The sequence below is a fragment of the Hydra vulgaris genome, chromosome 07, assembly GCF_038396675.1.
Source record: "Hydra vulgaris chromosome 07, alternate assembly HydraT2T_AEP".
In the NCBI taxonomy this organism is placed as follows: Eukaryota; Metazoa; Cnidaria; class Hydrozoa; order Anthoathecata; family Hydridae; genus Hydra; species Hydra vulgaris.
Window position 1 is genome coordinate 17,485,386 of NC_088926.1, and position 14,764 is coordinate 17,500,149.

General features: G+C 25.4%; 1 protein-coding gene across 2 annotated transcripts in view; it reads right to left on the bottom strand.

Moving 5' to 3' along the window:
- The window catches only part of LOC101238158 (receptor-type tyrosine-protein phosphatase eta), a 112,607-nt gene that overhangs the window by 32,082 nt on the left and 65,761 nt on the right, over positions 1-14,764 (bottom strand). For both annotated transcript variants that reach the window (XM_065801239.1, XM_065801238.1), the window contains exons 9-10: positions 10,508-10,824; positions 2,596-2,883 (exon numbers count right to left, since the gene is read on the bottom strand). In XM_065801239.1, the coding sequence (XP_065657311.1) occupies positions 2,596-2,883; positions 10,508-10,824 (605 nt within the window). The remainder of the gene's footprint in view (positions 1-2,595; positions 2,884-10,507; positions 10,825-14,764) is intronic.

Genomic DNA, 14,764 nt, shown 5'->3' on the forward strand with positions numbered 1-14,764 from the left:
TGGTCATATAAAGACTTGTAATCTCAGGCTTTCCTGGCCAAGCCTGCTCATAACCATGCCAAACAAAAAAAAAACATAAAATTAAAATAAAACATAAAAGTGGTTATTTTTTTTGAACCACTCAGTCACGATTGGTTAAAATCACCCAATATTAAATTAATTAATTTAAGAAATTATAATAATTTAAAATAATTTGGTTAATAAAACAAAAAGTTAAAATCAACCAGTTTTTTCTGTAACGAGAATGTTTGAAGTGATTTTTTTTAATGATGTTCTTAACTAAGTGACATTGTGTATAAGAACCATAACTCTAAGAGGCTTAAATATATTTAAAATTATTTATTTTTATTTATTTGTATAACTATGTATACCTATATGTATAACTCTCGGAGGCATTGTGTGTACAAAAAAAAAAGTGAAATGTATCATTTACTTTCTACTTTTTCACATTAGATTATTAAAATATTAAAATAGATACTGTGATAATAATTAAATAGTATTAAAAAACAATAAACAGAACACATTACAAATAAATAAACTTTGTCTATATCTTTTTTTTTTCAGGATGTTTTTTTATTAGCATGAGAGAATTGAGAATTTATTTACTTGGAAATAGCCATTGATGTTGGAAAAATAATATTTGATATATGGTTGGTGCATTTAAGTATTGATATATGATTGGTGTATATAAATTTGATAAACAATTAGTGCATTTTTATTAATTTTATGTTTCATTTTAAAATAAGGAGTTATTCCAAACAATAGACAGAGATGTATCAAATTACTTCAAGTATTTTAAACTGCATCTGACAATTAATGGATGGAATGGATGGAATGGATGGAGCTTAAACTAATAAAAAATAGCTTTTAAAGTAGTTAAAACGTTTAAAAGTTAAAAGATAACTTCACAACTTAACCAGTGGTGTTGGTTGGAAAGTATATAAAACAAATCTAAATCCTTTTGAATTTTTCATAGAGTTTACATTTTTAGACAAAATTTAGAAAACATTTTGTATTTAGTGAAAATTTCGATCTGAATTTTTTTAACTTAACTTTGATATTAATTTTTTGCGCTGCCTTGAAATAGTTAACTCTTAAAAAACAATTCTTAACTTTAATCCATGTATACCCAGTTAAACATGCGAACACTAAATTGTGCACTCTATTTCTCATCTTTTTTTTTATTTTATTATTTTATTCATTAAATTTGGTGATGATTTTTTTTGTTTTGTTTTGTATAATGACCAATTTACAAGGAGGTTGAATATTCTTGCTGGGATATCATACTTAAGGACTTACTTTTTAATTTAATCTGATAACCATGATGAAAAATAACCTTTTACCTGCATTGCAATAATTGTTGCATTGATGTTTAAAATATTTATAAAAATAATATATAAAAAAGATAACAAGCTGTTTGAACATTTAAAGAGTTTCAGTGATTAAGTTAAGATTAAGAGTTCCAGTGATTAAGTTAATCACTGAGTTATAAGTTGATTTAACCTTTTTTTTTTTACAAAGAAATAGCAAACTTACATTTTATTATAAGATTTCTATAAAAACCTTGCCCTATAACCTAATTTCATAATTAAACTTTTTTATTCTTTAAGCCTTTAATTTTTAAGTTCAGTGACATACCCTAGTTTTTACCAATGTATATGTGACAAAAAACCAATTGAATTATTTTTCAATCCGAAAAGGTTTTTTACTCAAGTCATGTATTTAACCCAAAAAAAACCCTTTTAAACAAAAATATGAGCTTATTTTGTTTAAAATATTGCAAAAATCTGCACTTAAATTTTACTCACATTTTGAATAATTAAGAGAGAAAACATTTAGCTCTGTTCAAATATTTTATACTCAAAATTTATCATTATTTTAATTAATAAATTATCATTTTAGAAACTTCAAGATTTTTAATCTATAATTTAAGAAAAAAAAATTTAAATTCAAATAAAATAAAAGATAAAGTTTAAATTTTTATACTCAAATATAGTTTTTTTCATTTATAAATAATCTAATAATAACAATCACTAAGAATGTTGACATTCAGTCAAGTAAAATTATCTTATTAAAACCAACCAAATGTGCATTATTTTAGGTCTTGTTAACTTAATAAATAATTTTTCCATAAATTAACACAATAATCCAAAATTTGTGGTTAGATAAAGTGTTCAAATGCTGTTGGAACATTTTGTATTACAGTAATGACAAAAATTAATTTTCTTTTTCAAACTGAAAAGACATGTTACAGAACTCAACAAATTCATAACTTTTATGACTTTTTTATGACTCATACTTTTTATGAAGTGTTTTCAACCATGATGTTATATACTTTGTGTTTGGCAATGTTTGGGAAAACAAGATGTCTACTTCAACATCTTTCATAATGATTTGTTTTTGAAAAGTTTTTATACCCGTTTAGACTCACCCATATTATAAAATTACTATATTTAGTTCATTAAAAAATTATTGCTAATTATTAAATACTATATATTAAAATTATATTTTAGTTATACTAAATTATTATATATTTTAAAAACAAACACTCTAGTCAATATAAATAATTACATATGCTGTTTTCAAATTACTTACAATTGGTGCTATGTTCTGAATTTCTTCCTTAATTATTGATAAAACAAATTGAATAAATAGGGATGAATGAGATGGTTTCCCTTGATCAGATTTCCAACTTAAAAATTGATAATGATAAACAACTCGCTTCACACCTCCGCATTCCAAAGAAATAGTCCTAGAAATCATATTAGCATAACTTTGAACTTTAATAACAGACACATTGTACATATTGAAAACCATGGGTACATCTTCGGACGGAAAATATTGTTTGCAAAGGCAATTTTTTTTTTCTTCAAAACGTCCAATCTAAAAAATTTTTCAAAATAAATAAATTAATTTAAATAATTTATACATACATACATACATATATATATATATATATATATATATATATATATATATATATATATATATATATATATATATATATATATAAATATATATATATATAAATTTATATATATGTACATATATGTATATATGCATATATGTATATATGTATATATGTATATATATATATGTATATATATATATATATGTATATATATATATATATATGTATATATATTATATATAGATATGTATATATATATATATATATATATATATATATATATATATATATATATATATATATATATATATATATATATATATATCAGCCCTCAGAATTAGGGTCAGCATTGCAGACCTAAAAGTGTTTGAGGTCAGCAAAAAATTGCCGAACTCATTTCTATGTTTTATGGTAACTCCTTTGTGTCAAATTTTTTTTGTTAACCTGATGCTGATGTATATATTAATTTATTTATATATTTACATACATGTTTCATAAAATAAATATAAAATGACATCTTCAAAAAATAGTTGAATTCTAAAAAGAAATAAAAAATACATTTTAAAGCCACAAAAATCATATAGATATTAGTAATATGAAATGATAATCAAATTAAAACCAACAATTTTAGTAATTAAAAAACAATCAAAGTAATAAGACATTTAATAATAGTTTAAAATAATGAAAATTGTTAAAAATTAAATTTATTGTGTTTTAAATAATTAGAAACAAAAATTGTTTCTTATATTTAAAACCTCAAAAAATTATAAAATTTTAAAGTCACTAAGATTTTTAGTACAAATAATAATAATAAAACAAAATAATAATAAAAATATAAAGATTAATTTTATTGAGACAATTTAAACTTTATCTATCAATTTATAAACTTTTTTTGAGAAACAGAATAAATAAAAATAGGCATAAAAGAATGGTTTAGGCAGCATAATTCAGAACTTTGATTAAAAAATTTAAAAGGATGATTAATTATAAAATTTAATTAATTTAAGCAACCAGGGCATCTATTTTACACCCAAAGAAAGAGAAAAAAATCTATTTTACACCCAAAAAAAAACATTGATTCATTTGATCAGTATCATGGATGACCTTCAATCATGGCAATCAAAAAAAGTTTAACATTTTTAACAATTAAAAAAAAAAAAAGTATAGCTATAATAATCAATATAACAGCTTGTTATATTATACAGTTTGTTTATACAGTTTCAATAAATTTATTTTAATATTTACATTATAATTTAAAGAATTCTTTTTTATTAAATTTTAATATATATTTCCATGGGTATACATAAGATATATATATATATATCCATGGGTATACATAATATATATATATGTATATATATATATATATATATATATATATATATATATATATATATATATATATATATATATATATATATATATATATATGGATGTATACCAATGATATTATTGATATTATGTATACCCATGGATGTATATATATATATATACATCCATGGGTATACATAATATATATATATATATAGTTCTATAGTTTGTTGCATTTGGGAGTACGTAAGGAAAAAAATGATTCTTATGCCAACAAATACGTCACTTTTAATTACTTTTGACTTTCGTCCAACATTTGCGTGTTGTCAGAAAGTAAAAACCATTAATTTAATTACAAATTAATCGTTTTTTAAAAAAACCGCAAAAACGCAAGTTTAATTGACCAGAATATTTTTAAAACATTCTGAATGTTTTTAACAATATAAACAATGTTTTTATTTTTTTAATAAAATGTTTTTATTTTTATTTTTTTTAATAAAATGTTTTTATTTTTATTTTTTTTACTGTAAATCATGCGCGGAGTGTTGCTACATCGACTATCTTATAGCCTGACTTGCAACAATGTGCTGCTACATCAACTGACAAATAGCCTAACTCGCAACGGAGTGCTGCTATATTAACTGACAAATAGCCTGACTCGCAACGGAGTGGTGCTACATCTACTATCTTTTAGCCTGACTCACAATGGAGTGCTGCTACATCGACTGAGGGTTTGGTTGGGGCAGGCAGTCTATCAATTAATAAAAAAAAAATTCAGGTCGTGCATTTTAATTTTTACTTTTTGTCAACTAAATACAAAATACTTTCTGACAACATATAATAGTTCTATATATATATGTGTATATATATATATATATATATATATATATATATATATATATATATATATATATATATATATATATCCATGGGTATACGTAATATATATATGTGTGTATATATATATATATATATATATACATATATATATATATATATATATACCAATGGGTATACATAATATATATATATATATATATTTATATATATATATATATATATATATATATATATATATATATATACACTTGGTTATATATATATATATATATATATATATATATATATATATATACACGGTGTGCCCCAAAAATAACCGAACTTCATATTTAAATCATATAACATGCAGCGCCATCCATTGATAATTTGCAGCATGAAAAAGATACATTCATCCTCTTTCAAACGCACCTACATTCATGTAAATCGGATGACAGATGTGAAAGTTACAGCCATTTAAATAAAAGAAAAACACGTCCTAATGTTACAAAACGAAAATGGAACAAAGAGCAAATATAAAATTTTGTGTTAAACTTGAAAAAAAATTTGCTGAGACATACAAATTGATGAAAAAAGTTTATGGTGATGATTGTATGAGTCGTACTCAAGTTTACACTTATTTGATTTAAAAATAGTCGTGAGGATTTAAATGACGATCTGAAGCCAGGTCGTCCAGAAGCTAGTAATCATGCTGAATTGGTGGAAAAAGTCAGTGAAATCATTGGTATCGATGCAAATTTTACTACGAGAATGTTGGCTGAGGAACTAAATACAAGTAAACACACTATTTAGAGAATTTTAACTCAAGATTTGGGTATAACTATGTATACCTATATGTATAACTCTCGGAGGCATTGTGTGTACAAAAAAAAAGTGAAATGTATCATTTACTTTCTACTTTTTCAAATTAAATTATTAAAATATTAAAATAGATACTGTGATAATAATTAAATAGTATTAAAAAACAATAAACAGAACACATTACAAATAAATAAACTTTGTCTATATCTTTTTTTTTTCAGGATGTTTTTTTATTAGCATGAGAGAATTGAGAATTTATTTACTTGGAAATAGCCATTGATGTTGGAAAAATAATATTTGATATATGGTTGGTGCATTTAAGTATTGATATATGATTGGTGTATATAAATTTGATAAACAATTAGTGCATTTTTATTAATTTTATGTTTCATTTTAAAACAAGGAGTTATTCCAAATAATAGACAGAGATGTATCAAATTACTTCAAGTATTTTAAACTGCATGTGACAATTAATGGATGGAACTTAAACTAATAAAAAATAGCTTTTAAAGTAGTTAAAACATTTAAAAGTTATGTGTATATATATATATATATATATATATATACACATAACTTTTATATATATATATAACACATAATATATATATATATATATATATATATATATATATATATATATATATATATATATATATACCCATGGGTATATATATATATATATATATATACCCATGGGTATATATATATATATATATATATATATATATATATATATATATATATATATATACATATATATATATATATATATATATATATATATATATATATATATATATACCCATGGGTATATATATATATATATATATATATATATATATATATATACATAACGAAAGCAATATTCTTCTTCAAAACTTCAAAAAATTATACAGAGAAGAATTCAGGAATGATTACTGGAAAATCAACTGGGAGAAAGTAATACAAATTTCCAATGGTAATACAAATAAATCATATGAAGATTTCTTCACTTGCTTTAACTTGCTTTTAGGCACACACGCACCGCTAAAAAAACTTAGTAATTGTGGCTTAACTCAGAGCCTTAAACCATGGATTACTTCAGCAATTTTAACCTCAATAAGAAAAGAAACAATATATTTAAGAAGTTCCTCAAAACAAAAAATCTTCATGACAAACTAATCCTTGAAAAAACTTAAAAAACCTATAGAAATTTACTTGTAACATTTCAAAAAAGCAAAAAAAACCCTTTTCTCACTACTTTACTACCAATAGCAATAGTTTGAGAGCTACGTGGAAGGGTATTTGAACTCTTTTGAATATACGTTAGGATGATATCTCATATCCATCTTGTATATTTTCAATCAACACCATTATAAATGATCCAGGTAAAATCTCGGAAATTGTTAACTCCATTTTTATTTCAATTCCTGAAGAACTGCAAAAAAATATTCATTCATCCTATACTGACTTTCATAAGTATTTAAAAACATCAAACCCTGAATCTCTTTTGATTAAACCTACTAAAAAAATGAAATAATATCAGTTATTCTAAAACTTCTAGCTAATGATATTTCTTCAGTACTTCCCTAACTATTTAATCTCTCATTCGCTACTTGTATATTCCCTAATATTTTAAAAACTGCATCTGTTAAACCAATCCATAAAAGACTCAAAACTTGACTGCAATAACTATAGACCAATATCATTATTATCCAATATCAGCAAAATTCTTGAAAAAATAATGTATTCTCGTATCTATTACTTTCTTGATAATTCTAAGTGTCTCTACGGCTGTCAGTTTGGATTTCATTTAAAACACTCTACTTCCCATGCACTTATTAGCATTATTGAAATGATTTGTGGTGCAATTGATAGTGGTTCTTTTGCTTGTGGCGTCTTTATTGATCTCCAAAAAGCATTTGATACAGTTGACCACAAGATTTTAATTGAAAAATTTGATCGCTGTGATTTACAGGATATTGCTAATGATTGGTTTTCATCCTATATAAAAAATCGTACTCAGTTTGTCTTGATTAGTGGGTTTTAATCTACGAGTAATGCAATTAAGTATGGTGTCGCACAGGGTTCAGTTTTAGGGCCTTTACTGTTTTTAATATATATTAACAATCTGCCTCACTCTTCAAATAATTTAATTGTTCATCATTTCGCTGACAACGCTAATCTTCTATGCATAAATAAATCACTCACACAGCTTTGTAAAAAAGTTAATTCAGATTTCCATCATTTGTGTCATTGGTTAAATAGTAACTATATTTCTCTATAAAACTGAATTTATTATTTTTCACCCTCCGAAAAAAAAAGATTGATAATGATAATGTGAAAATTAGAATTAACAGTACCCTGATAGACTTTTGCCAGAAAATACCTAAATATGGTATTTTCTGACAAAAGTCTATCAGGGTACTATCAACTAATTCAATTAAATAAAAAACTCTCACAAGCTGATAGCATGTTGTCATTAATATGACACCATGCTCCCCAACATATTCTTATATCAGTTTACTATTCCTTGTTCTCCTCACATCTAAGTTATTGTTGCACTGTTTGGGGTCAAAAAGGTAGTTTTCTATTAAATCATATAAACAGTTTATAACGCACTTCCTTAAGAGTTATGACACTTTCTTCTTTACGGTCTAATATCGAAAATACGTTTTCTAAATTAAAAATTCTAAAATTTCTAGATCTTGTAAAGCTTTATAATTGTCTCTTTGTGTTTGATTTTCTTTGAAATAAACTAACAAATTTGTTCAATAATTTTTTTATGAAAACAAATATAACACTTGAAATACTGAAAATTTTAACTTGCACACTTCATTTTTGAACACTATCAAAAAAAAATTTTTTGTTTTTTTTTTGTTATTTACCTCCTCAAGGCCAAGAAGGCCAGTACAGATGAGGAGGCTACTTAATAGTGAATATAACACTCTCTCAACTCTATAACTCCGAAACACGAACCTTGACAAACAAGACCGCTGCGCGGAGTAATGAGTTGAGCGCGGTACTACCAGGGACGTGGTGGGGATCGAACTCTGAACCTCTTGCTTATGAAGCGAGCGCTTTATCACTACACCACTACCGTACAAATATGGCAAGCTCTCTATAAAACGTCAATGTATTTCTCACTGGAACCAAATAATACCATTTATAAAAAAAAAGATTTTAACTAAATACTCCTTTATAACCAACATTCTTCATCTCAATCGAAACCAAATTAAGAAGTTTTTATTTGAGTATGTATTTAATGAATATTAATTTTATCTTTTATTATTATTGCTTTTTTCATATTACTGTATTTATAAAACTATTATTACTTTTGTTTTATACTGTCTTTTTTAACTCTACTAATATTACTATTATCATTAACTTACCTTTGTTTTATAAATCTTATTAATATTATTTATATAGATAGTGATTCCATTGTAGTAATAGTTTTATGGTTATTGTCCTAATTTTTGCTAATACTATGTTTATTTTATTAATTTCTGTCATAGTTAAAAACTTTACTATAATTTTTATCATTGTTTTTATCATTAGTTATAATTTTCAGTGAAGTTATCATGTTATAGTTACTGTTTGTAATGTTTTTTTATTCATATTATTACTATTAATATAACATCGTTATTATTGCAGTTATTAGTATTAACTATATTTATTAGTGCTTTATTTTATTTCCTTTTTTTTTTTTCCACTCTTTATTTTATTTTAAACTCTTTCTATGTTTTATTTATAGTTTTTTTATTTTATTCGTTTTTGTTTGTTTTTTTGTGTGTTTTTTTAGGTGTCACTCCATTGACTAGTTTTTACTATATAAGTGACACCTAACCTTATTTATGTGAGTTTATAATATATTATGGTTATATATAATATATTATGGTTAAATAAATGGATTACATTACAAGTGCACAACACTATAAAATAAGCATTTCTGCTTAAGCTAATTGGACTCAACCTTCTACAGGTTTAATAGTCTTAAGACATATGATACACTGTAAACCCAAAAGACTGCCAAGTTTTATGTTGTGGCACTCCAACAAAATCCTTATTATGTAAGAGTATTATCCGCATTGTTTCAGGAAAAACTGTTTTTGAAACAATACGAATTGTACTATATATAATTATTAATCAACTTATTAAATAAAACCTTCTAGATATAAAAGTTAAAATTTTTTGTCATTTGAAAATTTGAAAAAAAAAATATTTTAGATTTATGGAAAAATTGAAAAATATTAATTTTTTAGATTTATGACACAATTTGAAAATTTTATATTTTTTACTTTCAGTTATTAAGCATAAATACTTAACCAATGTACTTTGATTGGTATGACCAGTAAAAATCATATAAAATAATAATTTTATGTTTTAAAAATATTTTAATAATAAACACTTTTTTGGAGACTTTTGTACCACAGTGAAAAGGTTTATACTTTTATATTATAATTCTATTTTTCTACCACTGTAAAAATGTTGTATATCACTGTGATATAATGTATGTTACTGTCAAATATTACTATATATCTCTGTAATTTATTTTACATCTAATATTAAATTAAAGTAAAGAATTAAACTAAATTAAAATTATTAAACATCAATTTTCATATTTATACAAATCTAAACTATAAATTATTTATAAAGAAAACAATTTACCATAACAATTTGGTTAACATTGTTTTCCCAAACAACTTTCCACAAAAGATCAACCTCCTCCTCAATAAGACTTTCCAATACTATATAATCTCGTTCCATCAGAAAACCAGGTATGAATGTAGCATTTTTATAGTAATCATTTATTTTTGCACGAACATCATATTCAACATGAGGTTGAAAACTACTGATTTTTTTAGCATTGCTGTTTGTTTTCACAATGGAAACATTAGGAGTTCTATCAATAGCGCTTTCCAAGCTACTAAACTTCATATTAGGAATGTGATCTGAAGTAACTGTTGCTCTACGTTGAATGATCTCTATATTAGTAAATAAAAGATATATATATATTATTATTATTATTATTATTATTATTATTATTATTATTATTATTGTTATTATATTAATAAATAAAATTAATAATGAATTATATTTTATAACCATTAAATAAATAATATTGCATTTATAAAATATATTTAAATTAAAATGTCAAATAAAAATGTTATACATAAAGGAAAAAAAAATTTTTTAGTATTACAAATATTATGATATGAAACAACTGTTTTAACCACTTAACGAATTTGCTCGACATATGTCGAGCAAACTTTTTTAGCCAAAAAAAATTTGCTCGAGATATGTCGAGCATTACCAAAAATTGGTATACTTTGAGAGCTAGCTCGCTATATGTCGAGCAAAGCTTCTGATTGGTTATTATGATATCTGATGCGCTTCCTGTACGATAAACTCTTCTTTTTATGACTGCCACGCACCAGTGTTTACACATGGGCGGTTGGAAGTGCATTGCATTGTTTCGTGACTTTTTTTTAAGTGATTGATAATTTTGCATGAATTATCTGTTGCGTAACCTGCATTGTTGAATTATTTGTGCCCATTTTTTGTGTTACTTATAAATATGATGGATTCCGACAGTGACGAAGGAAGTTTATTGGGCGATACCGACTCAGTTCATGTTAGTTCGTCTGACGATGAGAGGAGTGATTCCAGTGACAGTGAAGGTTTCTCAGACGATGATTCTGAAGATGAGCCTACGCTTGCAGACGTGCGTGCATGGCAAATTGAACCTCAACCAACGATACCTCATCCTAGGTTTCCATTTGTTTTCGGCAACCAAAATATTCCTGCTGATGGAAATGCATTAGACTTTTTGAATTTATATTTTGACGATGAACTAATCAATATTATTGTCACTGAAACAAATCGGTATGCATTGCAGAAAGGCGATAGAGATTTTCCTAATACCAATGCAAGGGAGATTCGTGTATTTCTCGCACTCGTAATGTTGCAAGGCAACATTACGAGTGCGATAATACACGATAGTAATAAATGATACGATAATACGATAGTAATAAATATACGATAATACGATAGTAATAAAATCATAAATTTATAAATTTATTGAAATCAACTTTATATTTTATTGTTTAGAAATAGAGGAAATTAAGTTTGCAACTAGGTTCACTTCAATTTTTCAAGAATTTTGCAAGAATTTTATGCAATATTGCAATGCTCGACATATGTCGAGCAAGTTTTCAAAGGTCAATTAGGAAGGTCATAAATTATTAAAATATATTAAAATTTATTAATTATTATTATTTTCCTTTTTTGCATGGTTAAAACAGTAAAATCAATTAAAAAAAAAAATAGATTTGTTTTTGACACACTTTTGAAAATTAATAGGTTCGTTAAGTGGTTAAGCAATAAACATGACATAACAAGTTTTGCAAAAAACAAATAATTTTAACATAAAAATTCATTTACTTTAAGATAATAGTAACTTTTTTTATAAATGCTTTCATTTTTAAATACAAAAAAAAAATTTCCTGTTTTTTTTCTCTTTTGTGTTAATTATACAGAATATGCAGAAAAAATATTGGTTAAAACTTTGCAACTGAATTGGAATTGATTTAAAGTTTTTGCATGCTTGATAGATGAAATTTGGAACACTTATAAATAAGTATCTACCCTGTCCAATTTTTGGTTAACATTGTAATCTTGTATTTATCACTTTTAAATGCAATACATTAAAAAAATCCACCAAGCTATTGAAATGTACATAAAAATTAAGAAACTATTATGTTATCAAACCTCTTAAAAAATTTAATGTTTAGTAACAAACTTCTATAGTATTTTGCATAAATTTGTTGTTTACAATTCAAAGCAATGATGTAACAGTAATAAAAACATTAAGTTTCAGGCTTTATATGAAATGAGTCCACATACTTTATGAATACGCATACATTGACAAAACAAATTTAAGTGAAACTTTTTATTTTTTTTTCATTTTTTCTTATCTTTATTAATGATCTTCTTGAAAATTTTACAACAAAAGTGGCTCTATTTGCTGACAACACAACTATATACACCTGATAATGCAACTATATACACAAGTCTTAACAAAAATTGTTCACTTTTTGATTATTTAGAACAGACTGCCAATCTTGAACCTGATCTCTTTTCTGTGACAGCTTGGGAGTTGCACTGGCTTGTGAATTTTAACTCCAAAAAAACTTAGTTATTAACTGCAAACAACTATCAAAATATTTTTGGCATTCCTATATTGATAAATGACATCTATTGCAAAATTAGCATTTGCTAAGGTTGCTTCCCTTTATTGTACTCACTATTTTCTTATTCCAATTCCATTCTACAAATCTCTTATTCATCCCTGAATGGATTTTTACTACCATATTTGAGCTGGTCCTTCTAATCTCTTTCTCATTTCTACAAACATTATCATGCTAACTGTTCAAACGACCTATTTATTAGTGTAATAAGTATTACTATTATTTTTCATAAGGAAAGGACACCCCTTACATTCAAGATCTGTATGCAGATTGCAACATTAATTTTTTTTAAATTGAAAAAAAGTTCCCCAGCTTTTTTCTTTTTGTTCACATATTGCGCAGTTTGACTCCAACAACGCAGTTGATCAATTTTAATTTCATATTGAATTTTTATATGACATTTTAGGCTGCTTTTAAGCACATTCCAGTCAGCTGTTTCCATTTGTTTATAAACAAGACATTCACAGATGGTTGCTAAATTTTTTTTCTTCATTTTAATCTCTGCTATAGTATGAATTCGCTCTAGCATGAGGCACGTTATATATAAATATTTTATTTTTGTTATATTTTGTTTTATTTTCTGTTTTAGGAGCAAATATATAATATATATTCTGGAAGTTTTTAGAACATTGTGGAACATTTTTGAATATTTTGGGTCTATCTTGATGTCAGTGCAAGACTGATCCAAAATATTCAAAAATGCCATCTGATAAATTCACTGCAACACTTTCTCAGTGATTCAATGTCACCAATATTAATGGAGAAGGGAAAAGCACAGAGGATAAAGAGCTCAAACTGTAAGAGTGGAGGAAAGATTGGTTATTCAATGGTGATAGCTCCTTCAGAACTAATCCATCCAAGAAAAGGAACCCGACTATCAAAAACTCGACCTCAAACTAGCTCTTATCTTTTGCAACCCATACAAACCCGAGTCACCAACATCTTCCAAGCCATCTTTTCCTGAATGCAAACCATAACACCAAAGATCAAGCACTGCAACAACAGGTTTACTAGTGCTAAAAAACAAAATTTCTACACATAGAGCAGATAACGTTGAGCATGATGCGCCGGTTTCATGTTAGGCAGGTGTCTGGAAATGAGTAATCTTTGAACGACAGAAAATAAAAGCCAAAATTGTTCAAAAACTTCAAGATCCCTATTAACTTTAGTTTGATCCCTATTAACTTTAGTTTGATGGTAAAAGAGTGCAAAGAAAGAGTATCAAGTATTTTTGCTTAAAAACATGATAGCTGAAATCAAACTCAATATACTTAAATGTGAGAGTGATTTTGTCACTGCCTTTCACAAGGAACTACATCAGATAATAGATGAACTCGATGCTTGGGAAAATATTTGCATGATAATCTGCTAAATGACTGAAGTAAATACTAGTTGTTTGCTCATACAGTATGATATTTTCAGCAAGGGGTTTCAGAAGCCACAATATATTGGCTGTCAGAACTATGTACTTGACCTCCTTCTGAAGCATGTCATGAATTTTCTTATTCAAGAGCAAACAAACAAACCAGTTCTCATTTATTCTTTCATTGACAAATTAAAAGTAAACTATCTCTCTTTAGGCTGTTTACCGCCTTGTTAAAACAGATGATGTTAACACTGGCGAGAACCCTGTATGGTGAAACAATTTCAAGTTCTTATATCAACTATGTCAGAC